Genomic DNA, 25,474 nt, shown 5'->3' on the forward strand with positions numbered 1-25,474 from the left:
GCAGCCGCGTAGCCCTGGCGAGCGGAGGCACTCGTGGTGGTCATGGCTGTAGTCTCGGGTGATGCCCGCGGTGTCTTGGCTCCCCACAGGGCGCACCACGAGATGCAGAGGGCTGCAGGCCACCAGGGCTCTTGGACCGACCTGGGGCGAGGGAGAGGAGAGGGGAGGAAGAGAAAGAGAGGGTTAGTGCCAGAAATACACGAGCGAGGAGCAGCAGGGAGCAGAGCGGAGCACCCAGGCTCAGCGGCAGGAAGAGGAGACAGGGCGGGATGGAGGAGAGCGCTGGCAGACGCAGGCAGGGAGGAAGGGGCAGCCGGCCTCCAGCGCTGCCGCCAAGGCTCGAGCAGGCGGGAGCCCGTGGGGTGCTGCAGGGAGGGAGAGGGCAGGGGTGCACAGGAGGGAGAAGGGCAGCTCCGCAGCCCACGAGTAAAGCAGGGCTTCGTCACAACGTGCTTTGGAAGGAACTTACCGCAGCCACGGGCACGTCGGAGGAGGAACCTGGCATTACAGAGAGGAAAACAGGCAGAGGGGAAGGGGGGGGATTGCCTGGACCACAGAGCGGGGCAGAGCTGGGATTGGAAATCTGTTTCAGGCCCCCACTCCTGCGTCGGGGCCACAGCTCGCTCCAAACACTAAATCTCTGCATCAGCTGGGAGCTTCCTCCAAGCCCATGACGGCAGCTCCACCGAGCACAAGCCACCGCAGCATGCCATGCCGCGAGCCCCGGGCTTCGGGAGCCCTCTGCCCGGAGCCTGAGCCAACGCTCAGCCACATCATTGTCCAAGCACCGCCACGCATGCACACGCAGACCAGGCGGCTCCATCTTGTACCGAGCCCCAGCACAAAGCCGGGATAAACGGCCCCTCTCTTCTCGCCAAGGCTGCGGGCAACCCCTCTGCCACACAGCCCTGCACCGAGAAGGCACAACCCAGGGCTCGCCGCCCCTCGCGCCGGTGGGATGGACAGGGCACGCGGCACACAGACGTCTACACGACTGGAGGGTGATGGGCTCCGTGGACAGAGCTGGTCATGCAGTGGAGATGAGATGGGTCGCTCGAGCGGATGACGGGGAGAAGAAAGCGCTTTCTTACCAGCTAACCCTCAGAAAGCAGGGCTAACGTCCAAGGAGGGGGCAAATCCCGTCAGGCCGTGCAGGAAATGGCAAAGTCCTGGCAGGCGTCCTCCTGGGGAAGACACCAGAGATTATGCACCTCAACATCTGCTGGTACGGCCGGAGAGGGCTGGGTTAGACATGGGGACCACAGGCGCTGGCACGACCCTGGACCGAGCGAGGTGGCTGGGAAGGGATGCTGGGGTGACAGCTTCTGCAGGAAGGGGACCGGCGAGCGGACGAGACCCTGCCCAGCCTGGAGACGTGGGACAGAAAATCCCTTTGCTCCAGCAAGAGTCATGGCAGCACCGGTTGCTGCTAAGCATCCCTCGTAGCCCCATCCTGCAGGAGGTTGAGAGAGCTTCCAGACAAGGCCTGGGCCTAATACAAGAGTCCAACTGCCACCTGACAGATGTTAAACATCGAGACACCTGCCCTCTTCTGCCTTAAAGGAATAAAATAATAATCCAAGCAATTAACTCTTTAAAATATAATTTTATTATGTTGAGTAACAAAGGAAACCGGTTTAAATAAAAACAGGAAGGAGGCTGGCCCCTGATGACACCCCCCAGCACCTCCGCACTCTCCGCACAGCTCGGCTCACCCCGGCCCCACGCCTGCCCCTGGAAGGGAGCGTCGAGGCTCCTCGGAGGCAGGGACAAGCCCCGCTGGGGACATCCCTGCAGGAGAAGCGGGGAGGGAAGGGCAGGGTGGCCTCTCCAGATGCAACACGGGCAAGCTGCTAAAGCGCCTGGGCCGTGCGATGGCCCGAAGCTGCGGGAGCCTCCCCGCGCAGCGAGGGCCATCTGCCGGGATCCGGCAGAAATTCAGCAGCCTCCGCCGCCGTGCTCTCACCTCGGCTCTTGGCGGAGGGGAAGGTAGAGATGGTGGCCACAGCAAACGAGCACAGAGATCTCCGTGCAGCCGGCCAGAAATGTAAGGCCGGGGGAACCTCGTGCCTCCGCCGTCCCCCAGCGCGCCCCGGAGCCGGCGCGGTCCCTGGCAGCGTGCAGAGCACGACGCTGGTGAATTCGGTGGGGACGGGCTGCCCCCCGCGAGCGTGCTGCCTCTGCCCGAGGTTGACAGACATGCGTCCGACCCACGGAAACCTAACCGGGCAGCTTGACACAAAACGCTGCAAGCCTCTGCCCTGGTGCTAACATGAACAACGCTACCTACACTGAATATAAAACGTTCTACCTAGGGGGGGGAAAAAAAATATCTACAAATTGTGCAAAAATATCCAGCAGCTTTTAATAACATGATTCAAGTATTGCTAACAAGGTCTGTGACTCTCCCCTACGCACGCTCCAGTGTCAGTGATGCGGAGCTGGCTGCCCAGCCCGGCTCTCCCGTGCCTCCGCAGGCACAGAGCGATGCTCCTGGATGAGCCCAGGCACACGGGAATCGCTCCCGAGGCGCTGAGGACAGCCCTGCTCTCGTCTGCCGGCCAGAAACCCAAACCAAGAGCACAATGCGAGGTTATCAGAGACCAGCACCCGCTCACTGCTTCCTCCGTGAAACTCCACCTGGGAAGGGAGCGACCCTCAGGAATTCACGCAGTTTTCTGTTGCCTTTTGGTCTCCTACAGACAGGACGTAACCAGGCTTTCCTGGCAAGCTAAGGTTCTCAAATCTTACAACTGTAGCCTTGCCAACCAGCATCTCATGACGAGAGCCACAGAACACCACGTGTTTCTTCTTCCCCTTTAAAAGGAGGGTCATCCTAACTTGCGTCCTTGCTGTAAAACATTGTCTTACTGACTGGCAGGGCCAAAACACAAAGTTCTTCAGCACCCGCTCAGTGACCAGCCAGAAAATAGGATCAACGGCAGCTGGGACATCTAGCTAGCTTCCACATCTGCTGGGAGCCAGAGTCCCCCCAGATGAACAGCCCCAACTTACCAAGGCACAGCGGCTTCTGGAAAAGAAAAGCCGCTCTGGCAGCGGCCAAGGTGAGAACCCGGCCATTAAGAGACAGAACAGCCCTTCCAGGACGGCACAGGGGAGCAGGACGTGTTCACGGAGATAACAGGGATTCCCGGGAACTTGCACCTCTACCAGCCCAGAAGACGAGGCGTGACAGCCCAGCTCAGAGCGGGAACTGATTGCCAGTCCCCACCTCCCACCCTTGGCCCACCTCATTACTCCCGGCAGGAAACACAGCGAGCCCCTGGAGCAGACGCTCTGGGCTCAGAGGTCTGGTGGCTCCCCAGACCTATTCGCTTCCCCGGTGCGGCAGGGACCCCCTGCTTTCTGCACGCGTCTGAGGGTCTTGCATGCTGTTGGGCTCTATCAGTCGAAAGTCCAGACAGGCCACATCACAGTGAAACAAATAAACAAAAAATAATAAATAAATTTAAAAAAAAAAAGGCAACATATGCTTCGACTGAGTCCTTGGCAGCTCTGCATCGCAGGGCTGTCCCGCCTGAGGCCGGGGAGATGGTAAGAGGGGAAGGTACTGGCTGGAGCGAGGTGCAGGCACAGCAGGCACTGGGCTACATCACAGCACTGCTAGGGAATGCCTCCTACCATGCTGGTGTCAGTTTTGGCTCCAAAGGAAGGGATTTCGCTCTTAGGACTGGACGGGGTCCCGACATCTGGCTGGATAAATCCTCTTCTGTCTATCAAACTGGAAAACAGAAAGGGAAGGGTGCACGGGGAGAGGAGTTAAGGAAATGAAGACTCGGCGAAGATGGGAGCTCACAAGCCACAGAGAGGGCTCTCCTCGTGGGAACTGCTAACCAAAGCATCGGCAGGAGCGCGCTGGAGAACACAGCTTCCTGCCCATTAGACAAACCACAAATTTATCACGCAAGCCACCAAACAGCTTTTAGGCAGTTAAAGCTTTCTGTCACCACAAACCCAAATGGGAACTGGCAAAAGGTCTTCACAACAGGAAAACAACATGAATGAGGAAAGAATTGGAGTAAAACACTATTCTCCCCACAACCTCCCAGCAAACACGCTTGGCTCCCTGAATCCGCAGATTTACCATCTCTGAATCCACAGATTTACCATCTCTGAATGGCAGCACTGGCATTTCGGCACCTCTGCATCCAACAAAAACCTTGGGGGTACTTCAGAGAGCAGGGCCAGATAGAAGTGTAAAACACTTTGACTCTAGCTGCACGGCCTCAGACACCCTCCCCTGCTGTTGTTTGCACCGAGTTAGCACCTCTGAGACGCTCCACATAAATCCAAACTGGATCCCCTGAATAAACTTGTCTCAAGGATCCCCACACGCCCTAGGACAGGCCGAGAGCTCCAAGCCAGCGTGCAGGTCTTCCACTCCTGCAGCACAGCGCAAGGGGACGCCGGCTTGACTCTGCCCAATTGCACCCTCTTGTGACAACGCAGCGATGATCCTGTGCTGCAGGTACCCGTGCTGCAGGCCCAAAGCTTCCTTACGTCTGCAGCGAACTGCCCGCCTTTGCCCTTGTTTTAACATCGGTTCTGGTTAACCGACGGGTAAGAGCATTTGGTAGGGTGCGACTGAGCATTTCAGGGAATTTAAGTGTTGGTAAAACCCAAGGTGTCCGCACTGCCTGGTGCGGATCTCTGCTGGCTGCTTGCCATGATGCTCGATCCTCAGAGTACAGGAGGAAAAACACGTGCTAAGAAGTACTGCCACTACCGGTATTTACCATCTGCTGCCGAGCTCTTTGGTGCCGTTACTCTCCCCTTATTGAATCACAGGATGTGTCTTATCTGCAAGCTCCATGAAACAGTTAGAACTGACCCGAACTCATCAAGCTCAAACACAGGAGAAGCAACAGTTATATCTCCTACTTACACATAGAATCATCATGGTTGGAAAAGACCTCTAAGATCATCTAGTCCAACCGTCACCCCAACACCTCCATGACCATGACCACCTCCTACTAGACCATGTCCCGACGTGCCATGTCTGCATGTTTTTGAACTCCTCCAGGGATGGTGACTCCACCACCTCTCTGGGCAGCCTGTTCCGATGCTTGTCCACCCTTTCAGTAAAGAAACGTTCCTTAATATCCAATCTAAACTTCTCCTGATGCAACTTGAGGCCATTTCCTCTCGTTCTATCGCTAGTTACTTGGGAGAAGAGACTGACACCCGCTGACATGTCTCCAGCCTTTCTCTGCAGAGACTGGGAAACTGTTTCCTCATCATCATCTAAGTAGATGCGTTTGTGCTGACACGGTCTCCCCTGAATCGTGATAAATTTGTCCTTTCCGAGGCCCCTCTCACAGAGCAGGATGCAATTCCCAACGCCCTGGAGGTCAAAGGCTCTTACCTGGGATGGAATGGTCCACACAGCACCGCGCAGCAGTTTGTGAGGATACTTTTATGGCTGTAGGGATTGGCAAACTCTGAGCCCCTCTTATTTGACCAGGACCCTTTGATCTGAAAGAGAAAAGATACACACAGATTAAGGTAGGAAAGATGTGATAGCAGCTAATTACACGATAATGGACTCAGTTCAAATCCTTGCTCAAGGGGTGGAAGGCTTGTTTTACTGCAAACGTCCTCCCTCTCTTTGCTTTAACAAGCAGCACAGCTGCAGAAAGGCAGCCAGAGGAGACAGCAATATGCTGCTCCTGCCTCTGCCAAGGTTCAACCTTGCAGCTAGAAAGCTCCGAAGCTGTGCCCTCCCCATGCTGCGTGTCAACTTGTCAGTGTCACCATCTTCAACGCCAGCCGCCGCCTCCTCCCCTCATTCTCTGCTAGGCTGAAAGCTCATCAGAGCAGGGCTCTAGCTCATGGTCCCTCCTGGACTCCTCAGGCTGAACAAACAGCAAGGGGATTCCCAGGCCATGCTGCAACAGGAGGAAACAAACTCATCTGTCCCCACCCTGAGCAGCTGTCACTGGGACTCTGATTTCGAAACCCTGGTCACATCAAGCGTAGGCACACACGAGTGGGCAGATGCTATACCTGGCCTCAGGCCCCTTGCTGCAGCGAACCATTTACCATTACATTTCCTCCTTTTGTTTTTACTTCCTCTCCCCAGTTGCAGCATAAGGCTGGCAACGTGGGCAACGCGGCTAGAGAGGCAACGGGCCATGCACTTCGGACTTGGTGCTCTCAGTACTGGGGCGCAACCTCCATTAGCTTCACTTACATGGCCCTGCGCATCTCTGCCAACACCTCTGATTGTAGCAGAAAGGTGGAGAGGGGAAAAAAGTGAAAGAAAAGGGATGCAAACCTGCCTTCTGCAGTGCTGGAAGCTTCCAGCAAGGATTACAGGTACTTCTGGCCAGAAGGGTGAATTTTGATTCCGAGGATCAGACAGATCCTGCTTTTCTGTACAATCTGCCCTGCTCAGATTTGGCCCTTGGAGTCTGCACGCACCCCAGACTTTGAGGTAAATCTCATCAGGAGATGTCTGTACATTATTTGCCTATTAGACATGAGGAACCGATAGAGACAAAGGGACTTGCCCAGGGTCTCAGAGGAAACCTGTGGTTATGCGGGATGCTGAATTAAGATCACCCATGTCCCAGGCTAACACCCAAATAAATCCCTGGGGCCAGCCTTCCTTTTTTAATCTCAAACTCCTAATTTTAAGCAAGGCCACATACAGACTGGAAAAAACACACACGTGACCTTTCTAACATTGCAGCGCGTGACGCCCATAGCCTGACACTGCCAAGCAACACGTGTTGCACAGTCCACTGCTGCTGCGTGCTGCTTTCCCCCCACTCGGCTACCTGAAACTACAGCCCAAATGCCTTGGGCACGGGCCATTTGCTTTGCAGTGGGTTATCACAGGCAATGCACGCAGCATGCCTTACCAAGATAGTGCACTGAGGCAGGCAGCCAAGGATCCCCTGAAAGCCTCACCTCTGCTTAGGAAGGACCAGGGCCGGCCCTGCAGAAGGACAAGCGTCCAGGTACTTACATCTTCGTTTGTCGTCAGGTTGGAGGCAACTAAGTAAGTGTGAAAACCTGAGAGGCCCAAAATAGACCAGACTGAGAAAAAACAAATCACCAGCTCCAGCACAGTGAAGCAAAAGTCAAGGAAGTCTCAGGGAACAAAATCATCCTGCAAGGAGAGGCAAATGACTGTTTTGGGAGGTATGTGCTGTGACCACACACACTGGGACACGAAAACATTCCAGCAAGCTTCCCATTCCCCGTCCCATTCTGCAGGCATCCACCAAGGCACAGCCTGTTCCAGCCGCTTCCCCTTCCACATAAACTTGTAAACTGGTTTGTCACCCACCCTTAGTCCCTGGTGGTGAACTAAAGGTCTTCCCAATTTGGTTATCAGTCTACAGACGAAGAGATGCCTGCCTGCCCCAACCAGGTAGCTAGGGGACTAAATTGTGTTGTGGAAAGTACACCAGGGCGACCCTACGAAGAGCTCATTGCACCTCTCTGTTACATGGTTAGTGTTGCTGCACCAGCACTCGACAGTCTGAGCAGCTGATGGCATCAGAAGGATATCTTGCAGGTGTCGTCTTCAGAGTGGTGAGGAATCCATCTCTTTGAGAGCCTGCAAAGCAAAACGGACAAGGAACGATACCCCATCAGGCAGCCTTGCATCTCCAGCCAACACTTCACTCCTGAGCACGCAGCCACCCCTCTGTGGGCCATATGGATCTGCCTGGCTGCCTGAGAAACATCTGCAGTCTGTAACTTTGCAGAAATGTCAGCGTGCAGACACAGCTCCAGGGGATTTGGGGCTGACAGGCAAGTCACCTTCCCCGCCAGGTTAAGAGCAGATGCACCCACCAGCTCATTTGCTCTGGAGGGGATAACCCAGTCACCAGCTCTCAAGGTCTCTCCGCAGCGAGGTGCAGGGTGGATCTGTGGTTCCCTGCAGCCTGAGACCCCGTTTAGTCAGGCCACCTGCACTGAAAAGCCTGGTGTAAACCAGCCAGACCCTTCCCACGCTCTGCCCAACAGGAACAGTGACCCAGGGCTGCCTCAAGCCGTTTGTGGCCAGGAGCATGGCACACATCGCTCCTAGTACCCGCGGTACTTACGCAGAGTGAGGTGGGTGACAACGCAAGCGAAGATGAAGGCTGTCAGGAAGGAGAGGGAGAGGATGAAGGCATAGAAGTAGCGATAGTTGCGTTTCCCCACGCAGTTGCCCACCCATGGGCAGTGGTGATCAAACCTCTCTGAAACAAAGGGACATGGTGAGGACTCCTGCCACCTCGCACCCCGTAACAGAGCAAATTCTGCTGAGCCTCCAAAAACCAGGGGCTACAAATCGAGCTTCCACCCACCACCCTGAGACCAGAACCTCTCTGCAGCAGTACGTTACCAAGAAGTTTCAACGGAGCACTGCTGCCTGCTCACATGCCCTTTTTTAACATCAAAGGCCAAACCTTTCCTCTCACCAAACCCTGCATAAACACAAGCCTTGTGACTGGTAACATCTACCATTACTAAAACTGAAAGAGAGCAGGGAAAGCGCGGCAGTTTTTCCAGTACCTAGCAGCACTGGGTGTGTGCACGCAGCATCGCTGCTCCCTTTCTGCATGTCAGCTTCCCCCGCCTTCTTCAGGGCAGAAAATAATTTTCAAAGTTATAAAGATATGCCTCTAAAACCACAGAAACTGCCTGGGAACCCAGGGCAGGTGCAATATATCTGGAAACACTCCCGACTGCCTTCTAATGAAAGGCCTGCGGTAACTGTCCTGCGGGGGACACCAGTGCCAACAAAACCCATCACACACAAAGCAGGCGCATGCCTGCTCCTCCAGACAGCTCCTCTCCAAACACTGCCCCTGCCACGGCTGCTTTCCAGTGAGCTGTTCCAGCGTAAGGAGGAGTCACGGCCACCCACGGCTATCCCCAAACACATAACGCTTGGCAACTCCCAAACTTCCTCTCTTAACCAGAGCCTTGGGGTCCTGCGACTGCTCGCGGGTCGGTCACTCCTAGGGCTGCCCCGGCAGACAGTGTAAAGCACAGCCTCCGCACCCACACGGTGCATGACCAGGAGCAGCCGCACGAGGAGTAAACTCCCCAGGCATGTCCCTAAACCATGCCACTCTGCTGCCGGTTCAAGTTGCTCTGGTGCAGCCAGGAACCTCCCTGCCCACCCCCCTGCAGCTGCCCCATGCCTGCGCCTGCCTGCACGGAGCCATCAGACACTTTTCTTCAGGTCTTTGTTCATTCCCTCCTGCCCCACCACAGTCTGATGGCACGGGGAGAGGACACAGAAGAGCTCAACCAGCATCTGTGGTGGTGTCTCTACCAGCCTGGCCACAGACAACGAGGAGCCCGCAGCAAACCTTGTGTTTGGTGGGGGCCTTAACCGCGTTTCATGGTACAGTCCAGAACCAGAGAAAGCAGAGACATGGAGGCTTGGACATGCTGCCCCCTCGCCCTGAGCCACTGCACTGGTGTTGCTTTCATTTTAAACGGCAAGAAGAAAGACCGCTCAGTATCTCGCTTTATAATCCTTTACGAGAAGCAAAAGCAATCTGTCCAGGAACATAAAACACCCCCCCACATACACACACACACAAGGTATCAGCACCTTTCCACTTTCCAGGCTTACCGACACAGTTGTCGCAGACGCTGCAGTGAGAGGTCCGTGGAGGGCGGAACATTTTGCAGGTGTAGCAGTACTTGAGTTTCACCACATACTTGTTTATGACCACTTCCATCGTGCGGGCCGGCGGGCGATAGGTAGAGGTACCCATGCTGTCTGCAGGGGCAAGGAGGGACAGTCAAACTGATGCAGGTGAAACCCAGACCCCGTATCACCCCAAGCTGCTTCCTGGCAGGGTAAGGGATTGGCATGTGCTCTCCTGATTTTAAGCAAAAGCTAAGAGGCAGCTCAGCCTACAGGATTTGTTGCAGGGTGGGCAGCCAGGAACTCCAGTCAGCTCCTCGCAGCATTATTTATGTCCTTTCCTTGTCTGTTCAATGGCAACGCTGCTGGGATGCCAAGAGGAAGTAATATCTGCCCAACGCTTTGAGAACATAAAGCAATTTATATATAGTGCGCATAAAAGCAGCAGTGTTAGTGTGCCCCGGTAACACCAACTCATCTCTGCCTGTCTCACGGATCACAACACAAGGAGGCAACATAATCTGTTAACGCACGTGTGGTTCCTCCTCTTCTGTACGCATCCAAGTTACAGAAACCAGGAGACGGTCACATCAGGGTAACCTCAGCAGAAGCATCCCCTGCCGCCGCCAGCACACAACTTGCCAGCCCGCAGCTGGAGCCAGCGGCACCGCCGGGCTCAAGGGGCTCATTTCCATCACAGCGAGGGAGGACAGTGAGCAGGTCTCAAGTGCTCCAGGCAGATTTCATTGAAATTTGACGCGTGTATGTTAGTAGCACAAGAGGATTCGTCCTCCTCAAGGTTGAAATCAAGGATTTTTAGGGACACTGCAAGTCACATCTGTGTGTGCTGGCACTTCCTTATTCATTGGGGACTGGCAGTTGGAGACTGTTTCTCTGCGCAGCAAAAGCGTGAACTGAAAAACCGCTATCACATTTGCAATTTTGGGGGTTATTCCTTTATTTAAGTCACTCTTGGAAGAGCACCTTTCCAACTCCGACGAAGTCTTTGAAAATAGAGATGTAACAGTGAGCATGTTAAGAGGATAAGAAGTGGATTATATTAACAGCAACAGCTGGCACATCAGGCAGCATCTGCAGCCAGATTACTGCTTTAGGCACTTATAAACAGAAACATGGATAACCACTCTGAGGATATTTTAAAACCATTTTTTTAGTAAGATGTGGAATTATTGCCTTGCAACCGTCTTCAGTGGGGCAGATTCCAGTTGTCTCACATTAGCTTTGCTAAAGTATTTGTTACTACGGGTCACATCCACAAAGTCCACAGATCCTGGGTGCATGCACCTTCTTGGCCACCACCAAAACAGCGTGACATAGCAGTTTTTAGATGGGGACAAACATTAGCATACTGTTAGAAACTATTACAATAAAGAAAACCTTGCAGCACAGCAGGCTCAATGGCAAACCATAATCTTAAAAAGCATTCATTCCTAAATTAATTATTCTACGTCCTCACCACCTGTATTTTGCAGAAGAACGTACAGGGTCAGATTCCTCCGAGTTTGGACAATGTCCACGTTAATTAACACGCCGTTACGGAGCGGCACAGGCACTCTCGCTCTGTCTTTAAGAGCCTGGCAGCGTGATTCTGAAGGGGGACTTCATGCTCCCCCAGCTGCTGGCACACAGTCCCTAATGGTATTCATGTTTCAGACACCGATGCCGGAAAATCTCCCTCCCCTGAGCGCTGCACAGGACCGCTCCCCACTCAGGAGTCATCCTGAGGGCAGGAACAGGTACAGCCCTGACCCACTGTACAGGGCTTTGCCTGTGACGGGACTAAACAGAAAGGAAAATCACCTCTGCTTCTCTGAAGATCCTCTCTTCGAGGCACTGCCTGCTGTGCTAGAGGAGCTTGTCACACCTCTCTTACCGGGACTCGTAAGGCACTTGTCAAGCCTCATGATCTGATACTCTGGCCTCTTCTCCAGAGAGTCACTGAGCTTGAAATGTGCATGACACACACACGCACGCACGCACTGGACCAAACACAGGAGAGGGAACAGAAGTCTCACCGATCCGCTTTTCCAGGTCTGCGGCCTCACTTGGGGTGGCTCTGGGCAGGATACCCGGGTCTCTGAAGCTTGTCTGGAGCAGGCAGCTGATGACAAAGAAGAAGAGGACGGCTGCAATGATGGGGATGGCCAAAGTGAGGTGACTGGCAAGGAAGGGGCAGCTGTTAAAAGAAAAGAAAAAAAAAGCATTGTTACCAACCATTGCTACAGAACTGGCTATCCGCTGTGACACTACACACTATGAACTATCACAAGGCGGTGGGCTGAAGCGCTGCTGCTTTGCAGAGACCTCTGGAACAGCAAGAGCCAGCCCAGAAAGCACTGGAGTAGCACTGGGAAGACAGTACAAGCCCCCGTACACAACCTCTTTGCCCTTCTGAAGTCCCAGAATCGCATTTCAAAAACCTGTCAGCTGCCCCAAAGCCCGGTCGCCTTCTATAACAGCAGCATCAAGAACACATGGAGAAACACCCCAAGCTAAGCAGGAATCAAAATCAGTGTGAACATGATCCCATTTGGTTCAACACGTGAAGCTGAGAGGGAATTTGGCTTCAATTCAAGACAGCTTTGCTGTCTCTTGATGACTCGTGTGCCCTTCATGGTGTGCCAGATGTTTGGATGAGGACACTTTCCAGCACTGACACTGCTGTGACAAGCCACCAAGCATCCCAGCAGACGATGCCCGCTCCTGGGCTCGCTGTACTACGACCTGGGGCTATTTTTCCACAGATGGGAACCAGCACGATCGCACTCCACATCAGGGCAGCTCCGTTACTCCCAGCACGACAGGTGAAGATGGCTGAGGAACGCAGCTCTTCACATGGCGCAGTGCCGGAGACCCCTCCCGTCTCTCGCTCTGCAGAGGGATTTGCTATTATAAGCACTGATAAGTACCCAGAGTTGAGCCCAGAAAGGCAAGCTGCTTGAGCCCTGATGTCTGCGGGCAGCGCTAAGTCTCAGTAACGCTGCGAGGCAGTTTGAGAGGATTAAGCAACTTTTGTTTCAACTCCCAAGCTCAGCTGTCCATAACAAAGCAACCACCAAGCAACAAAACCCCTTCGGCCCGAGACCATCGCTGCTGCGGAGCCCCTCGGTCATCTCCCTGATGGAAGGACAGAAAGGTCTCTGAAATCAGAGATGTGTGCTTGTTGCCACCCCTTTCCCGGGAGAATGTCTGGACCCCGCTTTCCCTCATCAGGCAACAAGAAATCACATAAAAAACGTGAACTGTAGACACAGGCAAGATGTATTTGCTATACATCTAGCAAACCATAACCCATGCAACAGAAGCACGCTGCTAAAATAACAACTTGGAAAGCCCCAGGGCACATTCAAGCAAGAAAGAGTGACTAGGCAAGAAGGGAGGGGAGAGCAGATGTCCTCAGCTTGGCCCCGTACAAAGCAGTTACTGTGCTACTGCTGCCCATTAGTTTCAGATACAGCAGAGAAAGCTGTCAGAGGCACAAATGACACTAAGAAAGGAGTTTTCACGTAGGATGCCGTTACTGCCTCCCACAGCTGCCTGCCCCTTTCAGCTCATCTCAGAACCTCTAATCCGATCAAATACCTTCATCTCCCCGCCTGCAGGCTTGGGCAGCTTTACTCTGAGACACACAGAGATAACGCCGTGATCCAAAGGCAGGCATGACCCCCCCACCCCGCTTCATGCAGCGGCAGGAAAATCAAGCTCCCTTCCCTCCTGAGACAGAAACGCAGAGGCAGGATAGCAGAAGCCCTCAGAGGTGTCGATAACCAACGGTGCTCCTTCCCCGGCTCCTCCGGGCAGCGCAGGACATAACGGGGTGCTCCTGGCTCTCCCCTCCCTTGGGGTGCAGGAGCGGGGAGCTTCCCAGGGCCAGCTTTCCTAAAGCAAAGGGGACTGGCATAGATGCAGCTCCCTCTTCCCTGGACACCGCTGCACAACGGGGGCAGGGCTACAGCGCAGACCCTCAAGGTGGGACCCCAAGGAATTTCACCATTTATCAGGCACCTTTAACAGCAAGACTATTGCTGCCGCCTCCACGGACCAAGTCCACCAGTCTTGGGGGCTTCCTGGCTGCAATGCTGGGCCAGTTCTCCGTAGCAGGAGGGGAGACGGTGTATTTAGAGACCCGGGGGCATCCTGTGAGGATGTTAAACCCCTTCCCAGGGCCAGACTGAGCAAACAAGGTCCAGGGCCGCCCCTGCCCACCCCTCACATAAACACGCCTGGGGACAGGCAAAGGGGAACCAGTGACTGCCTGCAAAGCGGGTCTGGGGGCTGTGCAGCGGGGGAATGCCTTGGGGGGCAGTGGGGAGAAGGACGGGATAGCGGGGCTCCCGGGGGAAGGAGGTGCCCCCCCACCAGTCCACCTCCCTCCCACCACCAGGGCGTGGGTGGGATGCCAGCTAGCCCACGGCTCCCCCCAAAAGGAAGGGGCTTAAAGGAGGGGGACAAGGGCTGTTCAGAGACCCCAGTGGGGAACGACCCGAGGGGCAGACTCCACACGGCTTTACCCCGGCAGGGAAGGGGGCCTGATCCCGGGGTGGGGGTGGGGGGTCGGGTCCCGGGGCCCCAGCACCGGGGGGGGGAACACAGAGGGACCCCCAGCAGAGGAGGGGGGACACCCCAGAACTCCGCAGACCCCAGGGCGGTGCCCGGAGCCCCCGAGCCGGCAGCGCGGACTCACTCGAAGGCGAAGAAGAGGCCGCTGGTGGCCAGGATGAGGCCGAGGGTGAGGGCGAAGACGCCGCTGTGCCGCGCCAGCATGAGGCGGCCGCCGCAGTAGAAGCGGTTGCGGCCCGGGAAAACCTCCCACTTCCGCCGGGGCCGCCGGGCCGCACCGGGCCGCTCCGGACCGTCGTGGGGCGGAGGTGGCGTGATGACCGTGCCCGGGCCCGGCGCCGCCACCCCGGGCGGGATCTGCCGGTACTCGCAGTCCTTCATGGCGCCGCAGCGCCCGGCCCGGCCCGGCCCGGCCCCGCCGCTCCCCGCCGGACGTGTCCGCCCCGCCCCGCCCCGCCCCGCCGCCTCAGCGCCGCGCCCCCTGCCGGCCGCGCCGGGCACCGCTCCCCTCCCCGCCGGCCGGGAGCGGCCTCGTCCCGGCGGCCCCGGCCCCGGCCCCGGCCCCGGCCCCGGGGGAGCGGGGCTGAACCCACCGGCTGCCGCGCTCCCCCCGCCCGCCAGAGCACCGAGTGGCAGCACCGCGGTCCCCGGCACAAACCCCCAGGAGCGGCCGGAGCCGTCCCCTTCGTGACCCCAGCCCGGCCCCCGCGAGGCGGCAAGCGCTCTGGAACAGAAGGAACCGGAGAGGCCCGAGCGGCCCATGCGAGGCAGCGGCATCCTCCCGCACGGGATGCCCGCTGTGCCGTCAGGGATGCTTCCCGCAGCTTTCCCGAGGGATGAGGATCTGACGGACACGGATCCTTGCCATAAATAATCGCTCGGTGACGGTGCTTCCCCCAGAAGACGTAGGAACCGAGATGCATTCCCTGTCCCTGGCAGCTCACAGGAATTCTGGCCGTCAGCAACGACAGCAGCGAGAGGGGCAGGACGCTGCAGCACCCCAGCAAAGAGAACGTGCCCGTCTCAGCCGTGGTCACGCAGTGACAGCTCTGTACATAAGCAGTAACTGAGGAGTAACACCTTTGTAACTGAGACAACAGCATCCTTACATATATTAATTATCAGGCTTTTTAGAAAAAGCGAGTTTCAATTCTGAGCAGTGCTTCTGCCCCGCGACCCGTCTGTGCCAATACACACCCTCACTACGTCCACGGCAAGAAGTTGCAGTGCAGAATCAGTCCCAGCAGCCAGTAGGACACGAAGAATCCGAGAATGCATTTGCTGAGGGGGGTGATTAATCTACAGTTCAGCAGCAGCCTCACAACGGGGTTTCCAGAAGTCCCTTTCCCACAGGAACCAGGAGATTTACCGAGAAGAGACTTCTCGGAGCGAGGTGCCGTGGTTTGATTATCAGTCCCTTCGCTCCAGAGCAAAGGTTCGTGTTCTTGCAGCAGGTGAGCGGAGAACCAGTACAGGATGGGAGAGGAGGAACCAAGGAACCGGGTCAGCACCTGCGGACGACAGGCAGAACAAAAAAAAGTCACATAAACTGCAAGTCTCCAGCTGTGACCAGCCCTGATCCCGAGGCAGGGAAGGAGCCATCTATCTGCCTCAGACCGCTGATAAAGGGGACTGAAATACGGCCCCGATTCGTGGCGCTAGGATTTATTACATTGAAATGAAACACCTCTCTGCTCAACCTGCTTTATTTATTACGACATTTGTGTAAGCAGCCAAGTGGTCCCCAGGTTTTGGACAAGCACGGTAACTAATTGTCACTCCCTGTCCCTGTCCAGCTCCGGAACTGGGCAGGGGCAGCAGCTTCAGGGGAGATTTGAATCTCGCTCTTCAATTATTTTTTCACTGGAACCCCCAACCTTTAGTGCCACTTAGCTGTGTCCTAAAAAGGCCTTCAAACACTAGATTGGCAACAGGCCCTGGATCCTTTTATTGCCATCCATTAAGCTCGGCCCAACATAACAATGACCAGGTATCCCTGTCCTCCGACAGCTGATTAGCAGGGCTTGGCAAGCCTGGCCTTAAGCACAGGTCGAATGTCACCTAACACCAGCCGGACCCTTTGATCCCTGTCCCGGTGTCCTCATCACACCGAGCACCAGGCAAGCTCTCTTCGGGAACTCTCCAGCAGAGCAGAGGAACTAACTGGCTTTGGAAACTCTCTGTGGAAGTAGCTCCAAAAGAGGAAAGGCAAAGCTTTTGGTTTGCATTGCCCTGCGCTCCGCTGCAGCTGGGACAGCTTCAGGACTGTCACTGCCTCGGCCACCACGCTGCACTCCCCTTAAGAAATGACTCCTGTGTGTCGCTATGAACGTCCTACCTGCACGTGCACACAGAAGAATCCAAACACCAGCAGGGCTGTGGCATGGACCACATACACGAAGACAGCGGGGCAGCAAAATCCAGCTCTTGGTTTACCCTCTTCTTCACTCTTTCTTCCCTCTAGACCAAGAGTTATGCAGTGCCGGGGGTTTGCAATGACGTAGGTCCAGGCAGCCCATGAGCCCAGAAGTGTGACAGGCAAAGCAAGCAAGAAATTTGGTATCTGCCTGAGCTCAAAATACCTTAAAAAGCCCACATTCCAGTAAGCGTCTTGAATATAGGAATAGACCATGGGGAATCGCTGGGAGCACCAAGGGGGTTTAACCCCGTTCATGGCCGCCAGACGATAGCCCTTCTCCAGAGCCAGCTGCAGCAGCGGCTTGGGAACAGCCTGCTCCAGGCCAGTGCCAGGACCACAGAACCTCAAGTAGGCATAATACTGAAATAAAGCAAAAGGTAGAAAAATCCCGGCACACATCAGAACCGCTGAAGATGTCATGCTAAGGAGTTGCTTCCCCAACAGAGGGAGCTTCCTTACCGATCCTGAACCCACCTGGAGCTGGAAGGCAAAGAATTTACTGCGGGAGTAGAGAAAGAAGCCAGCATTAATAAGCCCGTTGGCACGCACCCCAGAAGCAAGGGAGAAGAGCAGGCCACTGAGCCAGCTCTGCCCCTTCTCCAGTTGCCACATGGCACTGAATGCCAGGAAGGCAAACATGCTCTCTGAGTAAGCAGCTGCCATAAATACATTGGCAGGGCTGATAGAAAAGAGAACGGCAGCGAGGAAAGCCACCCTGCGACACTGCAGCACGACGCAGCCCAGCTTATACAGGGCAGCGGCTGCCAGGACGGAAAAGAGAGAATTAAGAAGTACAGCTGATAGCAGGAGGCGGCTCCGCAAACGTAGCAGCCGCTGCAAGGGCCACAGAGCACCCTCGGCCATGGCACGCACGCTCAGGGGGTACAGCGGGAAGAAGGCGCAGTTGTGCTCATACAGGTAACCACGCTCGGCGATGAAGAGGAAGTGCTCTGCATCCCAGTGCGCGAGGCCTCCCAGCAGCCGCTCCAAGAGCAGGTCCCACAGGCCAGGCTCGGACAGGCGAGGGGGACAGAAGGCGTCTGCAGCGTGATCTGGGATCAGGAGGTTAAACAGAGCCTGGAAAAAGAAGAGAGGATTGAAGTCCAGCAGACATCCTCTTGTACCCTACCGAAAGCACCAAGCAGGAGGAGGACTCCTGGGTTTCAAAGGGGATGAGAGGAGCACAGAAGCCAGGCTGAGGGGCTTTGCAGCAAGGACACCTAGAAGACCGTGAAAAGGGGCAAACACAGTCTTTTGAACTCAATAAAGCTCTGGAGCATATCCGGCATGAATCCCCACGGAACTGAACAGGGAAAGCTGCTCAGCCCCATGCTCAGGCACATCTAACTGCATACGCTCACACCAGCTACCTCTGCAGCACTGGGAAGCCTCCTGTTCTACTCAATTTGGCATTATCGTCCCAGCTGATGTACAAGGGAGAGGAGACAGAATGAGACAAAAACATTTTCCCAGAGCAAACCGATGCAGAAGACAGCAGCCGATTCCCAGGCCCTCTCTCTAGTCTCTAGATAACTCCATCGCCTCTGCAGCTCAGCGGGCACTAAGGGGTTCGCTTTCCAGAGATGAGCAAGCAGAATGCACACACCTCTGCCTCCAGGAGCTTGTGGCGCTGACCGCATTTTAAAAGGCGAGAGAAAAACCCAGAGAGCTCATGAGATAGGAGGTATGCAACTTAATGCATTGTAATGTAATTCCAAATGAAAGTATGTTTAAAAAACCCAGGAACCCAAAAAACCTCAGATGGCAAGTTTTGTGGAGCTTTATTCCACAGAGACTGGGATGAGCCCCCTGCAATAAATTCAGCGTTGGCAGAGAAAAGGCCACACTCTACAAATTGGGACTAAAAGACGTACAAAGCCGCCGTTTTACCATGAAGCACACATCTGGTCTAACCAGGCCTCTGGCATTTGTAACACGGAGTCTTTCATCTCAGCTGATGGTTCCACTCAGCCCTACCCAGTGGTGACCGGGGCTGCTGCAACCTGCCAGCTGGCTGGTGGCCTGCTGCTAAAGAGCTTTCTCAGGCTGATTTTGTTTCAGGAGGGCCATGGCTACAGCTAGACTCTTTGCTGGCTGTCTCGGTACGCACAGGTAGGATGGAGTGAGCAACCAAGCTCTCCCGTGCTCAGAGAAGGATGTCTCTGGAAATGAGACTTGGGAGGAATGTGCAGGAGGAGATTATTGTTCTTCTTCTGTTTATCATCTTCCTCTCGTGCTGCCAAACCAGCCTCTTGCAACAGCGGCGTGAAAACACAGTAAGTTACAAGGAAATTTATGTAATTTTACTTAGCAGCAACCTGCCTCTCTGGATGCAGCTGGTCTGTTGTTTCTCCAAAGGAGAAGATGATTTCCCAATCAAGCAGAACCAGCTAGCTCACGGTGCACAAGGCAGTACCGAAGAGAGAAGCCTTGGAGCAGCAAACAACAGATGTCGCAGCATCTTTGGTTCAGGAACAGGAGACTTGCCTGCAGCAGCAGTGTCAGGGCTCTGCAGCACACCGCAAACCACACGACCTCTCGGAGGCAGGGGTCCTGCCTGCTCACCAGCTCCATTCTGAGCTTGAAAGTTGCCTCAGTAGGTCACTGATGCCAGGGAAATTCTCCCTCCGGTTTCGGAAACCTGAATTGATAAACAGAGAGCAGAGACACAGAAAGGTATTTCTGGCTTCAGCCATGTTTGTAAATTATGCACTTTTATTTACTATCAGGCACTTCAAAGGGCTGCAAATCCTGATGAACAAGAAAGTCACTTATGAAAGAGATCACGGAACTGGGAGATGACGCAGAAGACCTCTTTGATATTGTTCCTATTTAAAAAAATTCCCTTGACTTCTTAACCTTGGCCAGGATGCAGAGGGAGAGAGGTTATAACACGTACTCTCAGCCCATTTCTTACCGGGCCAGTGTAAATACCAGAAGCAGACAGGCTCATTGGCCTCCTCAGCGGCTGCCTCAGCAGAAACACCAGCGGCTCAAGCCAGGACTCCGCCAAGCATCTACACACACATTCAAGTTCCAATGCATTGAATGGGATTGAAACCTTTTTTTTTTTTTTTTTGGAATAGAGACAGAATTAAAACATAGACTCTGAGCCTAACATCCATGTAAGCAGTTTGCTGACTGGAGCTCGCAGCCGGCCAGGCGCTGCCAGGCACGCTCTCTCCTCTCTCCTGCTCTCTGCCCAGCCTTTGCCCCTGGGAAGCCGAGAACGGCTTTATCCAGGGCTGCCTCCATGGCGCCGACCCCACAAGCTCCGTCAGAGCAAGGCTGAGGTGCCTTCTCAGATACATGGGCTTCCCCCCACCCCTTCCATCAATCAGAGGCAGCACCTCCAGGACGTGGCACTCGCACCACTCCACCCTCTCCACCTGTAATTTTCCAATATTTTGGCAGGGGTCCCGCTCTCCAGAGTGAGGGCATCTGCCTGACAAGCAAATTGCATCTGCTAAGGTGGCTCTCTTCCACCTCTTCCCTGCAAAGCTCACCTGCAAGGTTTAAAACGCTTTGTGGAGTCTCCACTGCTTTCATTTCTGTATATTCTGGATTGACGTTCTGGGACCAGCTACGAAAACTACTGGCCCAGAGCCACGAAAGGCAGGCAGTATCTGTTATGCAGCTTTTGAAGATAACACATTTCTTCCGTTGGTTCCCCAGCCACCAACTGCTTTTCAGTTTGAGAAACAGAAGACCCACAGCTCTCGCTGGGTTCCAATGACACCACATCCTGCACCTGCCATCTTTCTGATCCAGCGCCTTACAATACATAAAGATCCCCAAACCGATCACCTAATGATCTCAAAACACGCTGAGGTTTTCCTATTCCCATTTTACCAATGGAGAAAAAAACTGGCAGGTTAAAAACTGCATGAGAGAGCAGAAACCAAATCATCAGCAAAGCAAAAAACAAGACCCAAAAATACATTCCTTTGTAGTCCCAGTCCCTAACCGCAGGATTTTGCTTCCTATTTAGCCACGTACAAAAGTTTTGGGTTTGCTTATATTCTCCTCTTGCTCCAGAGCATTCACAGCTACAGACAAAGCAACTAGTGGGAGGCACATTCTCCTGAATCACGAAGCTGCAATGTTATTTTAAGAGAGGGGATACTTCAGCCCAGCTGTAAATTCTATTAAAGCGCATTCACAGCTGCAAATCCTCTTAAAGCACAGCGGCAAAAATTGTCTCAGCGCTTTAAATATTTTTTAAAAAGCAGAGAAATAGCTTCGGATGAATGTGCCAAGAAGGCTCAAAGCAAAACAGCTTTAAAAAGCCTGTTCCTGTCACGACGCAGCACACCTTGTAACGGAAAGCAGCAAAGTCTACAAAAAGCTGCAGCCCACAACCACCGTTCTGGCAGAGAACAGTGTCAGAGCTGGAATGTCTCTACCCCGAAAAGCGCTGCGTGAAAGAGCACCTGCATGAATGGAAAAAGGACACAAAAAGGCAGATGTGGGTTAAAAATATTTCGGTAGAAAAAGATGCAAAGTCTTCATTAATATTAAAGATGTCTTTCTCTCCGTGTTCTGCGTTTCCCTTTGCTCTCAGATAGGAATTCCGTTTTGCTCGCTCTGGAAACCGTGCTGAAAAAAGGACACGAATACGAACAAAATAGACACTGGGTAAATGATCTTGTAAATGAAAACAGGAATTCAGCAAGGCCTGTAAAAATGCAGTGGAGAGCGATGACCACCCGGTGGCAGCAGGCACTCGCCACAAAGGCCCTTCCTCCCTCCGCACGGCCGGCAACCAGCTCCCGGCTGGGGCACAGGATTCCCGGTGGGCAACCCGATGCAGCCCGCACCCCAGGAACGCTTGGAGAGCAAGGCTTTGGGCACCGCTTGGTGCTTCTCCAACCTGCCGTTAGAGTCTGGGGATTCTCCAGACGTCTTTAAAAACTGTTCTAACCGGGACGTCAAAGAAATAAACCCGAATTTTGGAAATCCCGTGCGCTTAGCGCTGGTTCTGTGGAGCTGGGAGCTCTCGGCCTCGCAGCCGCTTTCGCTCCTGCCCGGTTTCAGCTGCCGGTGTGGAGGCTGCAGCCCCAGCACTGCTTCGCCGGCGTCTGCATGGAAAGGGGAACGTCTCTACCCCTCGCACCTTTTGTAACAGCTCACGCGTGTGCCCACGCTGGATCAAAGCATGACCTGACCTGAGACGACGGACCTGCCGAGCAAACGCTGGAGCTGCAGGTGTTCAGATCCGGGTGCACCGCAACGAGACAAGTGTGAGAACGCGCCGCAGTCGCTTCTCTGTGTGTTTTCACATCTGCCTTTACTATCGCACCCAGCGAAGTAACAAATCCCGCTCTGTAAAGCCCATCCACGCACAGACCAACTTCTGGTGAGACGCTGGGGACTCGCGCTCCGTTTCTGCGGCTTCCTTCGGACGGGCAAAGCCGTCGCGGCCGGCACCCGGCGCTTCAATGGCGAGGAACGAAACGCAGGGTTGTTTCCCCTGGCTTTGGAGATGAGACAGGCTGGCCGTTGGCAGGCTCCAGCAGAGGTTAGGTGATGGCTGAAGCCATAACAGGGACGCTTTCAGGATTAGGGACGGTTATCGCTTGTGTGTTTATTAATGGATTAATACCAGGGCCATGCGGGGCCGGCCCGTGCTGGAGGCACGGAAGGGCTCACCCCGGGCAGGCCGGCTCGGGCCCTCCAGCCGACGCGCCCCGGCCGCTGTCACCGGCCCCGGGCGAGGCCCTGTCCCTGCTGCCCCCCGCCCCGGAACCCTTCCCTGCCCGTCAGCCAGGCTGGGAACACAGCGCCAAGCCCCAGAGGACGCCCGGCCCGGCCCGGCCCGGCCCGGCTCCAGCCGCAGGACGCGCTGCCCCCCTCAGCCCTGACCCGCCACGTCCGCACGGGTGGGACCCCCCAGCCCCGCCGCGAGGCCTCCCGGCGGTTCAGCCCCCCCGGTCTCACTGCGGCTCCTGCCCCCCACAGCCGGGGCCCGGGCAGCGGCCGGGGGGCACCGGGGTCACCGCTGGGCCCGGCCCCGTCCCGGCCCCTCAGGGGTGCGCGGGCCCGGGGCGGGGTCTGAGGGGGCGGGGCCCCGTGCAGGGGGGGGAGGGGCAGCCCCTCGCCCCTCCCCCCGCGGCGCGCGCGCGGCCCCTCCCCTCCCCCACCTGAGCGCCCGGCGCGCGGCTCCCGCGCCGGCTCCATCCCGCCGTCACCGCCCCCCCGCTTCCGGCCGCGCCTCTTCCGGGGCTGCGCGCGCCGCTGGGCTGCGCGCCGCGTCACGCGGCGGCCGGGTGGGGAGGGGAGGGGAGCGGGGGGGGAAAGGGTCGAGCGGCGCCATCTTTGTTAAGGGCGGGCGGAGGCGGCGGCGCTGATGACCTCAGCCACGGGCAGCCCGGGCCCTCCCGGACGGAGGACACCCCCCCCCCCGCTGAGGGGAACAGGCGGTTGTGGTCGGCCGCGCCGGGGGCACCTCGCTCCATGCTGGCCACGGGGCGGCCCCCAGCCTTCCCCTGTCTCGTCACGAGGTCAGGGAGGGTCAAACTGAGCGGTTTTGTTCAAAAAAGAAAAAATGGGGTGCTCGCGTGCGGCGCTCGCGGGAGGGGAGAGGCTCCCCAACGTTAAACCCCCTTCCTCCGCGGAGGGGCCGCCGGCAGAGGAGGGCGCAGGCCTGGCAGCCATGGCGCTGCCCCAGCGCCCGTCTCCCGCCCCCAGCCGCAGCCTTCCCCGCCCGGCCTGCGGCCGGCCCCCGCCCCAAGCCCCCGGCGCGGCCCGGGTTCCGCAGGTCAGCCGCGGCCAGGCTGGGCCGGACGGGACGAGCCGGGCCCAGCCGCAGCTCGGGCTGGAGCGGGAAGCGGGAGCTGCCCTCCTCCGCGCGGGGCATCGCCTGGCAGCAGCCCTGGCCCAGAGCGAGGTGTTACTCCTGGAAATGCACCAACGCAAACCTCAACCGAAGCCACACGGCGGCTGCAGCAAGGGCACGGCTTAAACAGGTCTCTTGCCAAAACACATTAAGTAACATCACATAACAATAGCCTGCTAATAAGGGTATGTTATTATATTAATTACTTACTACTACAAGAGGGTGGGCAGGTTTCCCTCAAGATCTCGTCCACGTGATGACAGAGGCATCAGATTTTGCTTTCACCCTAACCAAGCTCATGCTACGCTTAACCACATCGCAAGCCCGTGGCGGCACGCTGGCAGGTCTCGCTCGCGGTACACTGGGTGCCGGCATGGCCAAGAGCAGCAAGTCTTTCTGCTTAAAACCGACACGCCGTGGTATGGGCCTGACCGTATCTACTGCAGGAACAAGAGAGAGAAATCATCGTTGCCAACGGAGTCTTTAAGGAAAAACCCTGAGTGCTTTTAAACAGGGCGCTGGCTTGGGAAGAACCCAAGTTTTTTCCCTTGCTGGTAAAAAACGGGAAGCGGCGGAGCGGTCGGGGTCAAAGAGAGGCGTTTTAAGGAATGCCTGCAGAAATGGAAAGCTTTGGGTACAAATCAGGTCAAAGCATCAAGGATTTGCATTCCGGGCAGCCAAGTTGAGTTTGAGATCAGGTGTGGCTCTCAAAATAGTCCCTAATTACAAACTGTGAACACCCCTTGTTCTCATTTTACTAATTTCTCATCTCTGCTTTTTTTCTTTTAACCATTTTAGAAGCGCGAGAGGTGTATGTGTCTGCCTGCTTGCAAGCGCTGGGGGAGCGGAATTACTCCCCTCGGATCAACTGGTTGTATAAATACTGGTAAAATGGGTAGTTAGTACCACTTGTGACTATTCTTTCCCTCCCAAATGTAGCATTCGCTTATGATAAAATTCACTATAACATGAGCACAGAGGCTGTACAAAAGCAGCTCAACATTACCTTCTTCAACCTTGCTGCTGAGGTCCTTTCTGTTTAGAAAAATAAGTAAAATTTTTTACATTAATTTAGTTCTGTATTCAGGAGCTTTGTTTAATCAGATTAAATTATCAGAGAGGTTGGTTTAAAATCAACAACATTGTCATAGAACGGCAAAGTCCAGCAGAATTCTTATCTCAGAACTTGGTTTCCATTCAGCATTTTTTAAAGCCAAGGAAGCCCAGCACCATTCCTGTCTCTTCAGAAATCCATTTTAAGGAGTCTCCTTCTGCCAGGCAAAGAGCTCCTGCAATTCCTGCTGATAATCAGACTTTTCAGAAAAGAGTCCGTTTGATTCTGGCACAATTACTCCCAGGAATCTGAAGTTTAAGGAATGTAGCTGAGGGAGGGCTCTGGGAATGGAGAGCTTCCTAGGAGAGGACTAGGGGGATAAAACAAGGCGATTTCTTCAACAAAAAATACATTTGCCTTTAAAAAACTTCTCCTTTCTCTTCAGCTAGCTCTTTTGCTTAAACGAGCTCAGTGCAGTTCTAGCTAGCCTGCTTCTATTATCATCTGAGGATAAAGCTTCAGGCTAAATAAAATAACCATTTACTAACCCATGAAAATGTGCAGGTTTTCATATGAAGAGCCTGAACTTTGGCCGTTTGCTGAAGGGCATCAGAGCTCTGTCCGCTGGAAAACCTCATCCTCTGAAGGAAGTCAGAGTCCACACCGCAGTTCCAAGAAAATGTGAAAAATGCGAGGGGAATGAAAATTTTCCATTTTACAGAGCTGAACGGGAACCGCCTCCCTTCCGAGCAACAGACTTTTTCACCCTGCGAACTACGTGTCTCTCTGCTGTAGCGTCACCTCACGCTGCAAATCCACTCCTACCCGAGCCTAAGCAGCACTAAGCCAAAACTCCATCGCTGAAACAAGCCAGAGAAAGCAAAGCCAGACCACACGGCATGCGGGTCTCCAGAGCAAGGCAGGACTCTGCCATCCAGACACTGCTGTAAC

At 55.1% G+C, this 25,474-nt stretch overlaps 2 protein-coding genes and 1 long non-coding RNA gene across 15 annotated transcripts; 1 reads left to right on the forward strand and 2 right to left on the reverse strand.

The window, feature by feature from the left end:
• ZDHHC18 (zDHHC palmitoyltransferase 18) lies at positions 1–14,643 on the reverse strand. 3 transcript variants are annotated; one of them, XR_012045961.1, is made up of 10 exons: positions 14,337–14,643; positions 11,668–11,828; positions 9,614–9,763; positions 8,085–8,222; positions 7,543–7,591; positions 6,995–7,097; positions 5,387–5,496; positions 3,643–3,742; positions 1,092–1,184; positions 1–141 (listed from the first exon to the last, which is right to left on the reverse strand). XR_012045961.1 is itself a non-coding variant. In XM_072884977.1 (9 exons), the coding sequence occupies exons 1-9, from the start codon at positions 14,591–14,593 to the stop codon at positions 1,143–1,145; spliced, it is 1,110 nt and encodes a 369-aa protein (XP_072741078.1). In that variant the 5' UTR covers positions 14,594–14,643; the 3' UTR covers positions 148–1,142. The 3 variants fall into 3 exon arrangements, 2 of the variants coding, with proteins under 2 accessions (XP_072741078.1, XP_072741079.1); XM_072884977.1 differs by lacking the exon at positions 1–141 and having other exon boundaries at positions 148–1,184; XM_072884978.1 differs by lacking the exons at positions 1–141; positions 1,092–1,184 and having other exon boundaries at positions 1,216–3,742.
• PIGV (phosphatidylinositol glycan anchor biosynthesis class V) lies at positions 11,692–25,209 on the reverse strand. Of its 11 annotated transcripts, none has more exons than XM_072884972.1 (5): positions 22,775–22,846; positions 19,119–19,272; positions 16,551–17,708; positions 15,410–15,723; positions 11,692–11,828 (listed from the first exon to the last, which is right to left on the reverse strand). In XM_072884972.1, exons 2-4 carry the CDS (start codon positions 19,203–19,205, stop codon positions 15,415–15,417), a joined length of 1,554 nt encoding a protein of 517 aa, XP_072741073.1. In that variant the 5' UTR covers positions 19,206–19,272; positions 22,775–22,846; the 3' UTR covers positions 11,692–11,828; positions 15,410–15,414. The 11 variants fall into 11 exon arrangements, 10 of the variants coding, with proteins under 10 accessions (XP_072741073.1, XP_072741076.1, XP_072741069.1 ...); XM_072884975.1 differs by lacking the exon at positions 11,692–11,828 and having other exon boundaries at positions 15,307–15,723; positions 16,551–16,991; positions 17,505–17,708; XM_072884968.1 differs by lacking the exon at positions 11,692–11,828 and adding an exon at positions 20,138–22,108 and having other exon boundaries at positions 15,307–15,723; positions 22,775–22,792.
• LOC140662004 (uncharacterized) lies at positions 23,946–25,216 on the forward strand. Its single transcript, XR_012045962.1, has 3 exons — positions 23,946–24,167; positions 24,268–24,355; positions 25,088–25,216. It is a non-coding gene; the product is annotated as an uncharacterized lncRNA (long non-coding RNA).
• The last annotated feature ends 258 nt before the right edge of the window (positions 25,217–25,474 follow it).

The sequence above is a fragment of the Ciconia boyciana genome, chromosome 21, assembly GCF_034638445.1.
Source record: "Ciconia boyciana chromosome 21, ASM3463844v1, whole genome shotgun sequence".
NCBI classification, from domain to species: Eukaryota; Metazoa; Chordata; class Aves; order Ciconiiformes; family Ciconiidae; genus Ciconia; species Ciconia boyciana.

What these genes read in the sequence shown, in the direction of transcription:
- PIGV (XM_072884972.1), bottom strand. Translation starts at nt 19,205, where the DNA reads ATGGAGCTGGTGAGCAGGCAGGACCCCTGCCTCCGAGAGGTCGTGTGG. An exon ending in CCCTGACACTGCTGCTGCAG is followed by an intron (nt 17,709 to 19,118) that starts GCAAGTCTCCTG and finishes TTCTTTTTCCAG; the next exon opens with GCTCTGTTTAACCTCCTGAT. An exon ending in TCTTCTGTGTGCACGTGCAG is followed by an intron (nt 15,724 to 16,550) that starts GTAGGACGTTCA and finishes TGTCGTCCGCAG; the next exon opens with GTGCTGACCCGGTTCCTTGG.
- ZDHHC18 (XM_072884977.1), bottom strand. Translation starts at nt 14,593, where the DNA reads ATGAAGGACTGCGAGTACCGGCAGATCCCGCCCGGGGTGGCGGCGCCG. An exon ending in GGCCTCTTCTTCGCCTTCGA is followed by an intron (nt 11,829 to 14,336) that starts GTGAGTCCGCGC and finishes TTCTTTTAACAG; the next exon opens with CTGCCCCTTCCTTGCCAGTC. An exon ending in ACCTGACGACAAACGAAGAT is followed by an intron (nt 5,497 to 6,994) that starts GTAAGTACCTGG and finishes TTTCTCTTTCAG; the next exon opens with ATCAAAGGGTCCTGGTCAAA.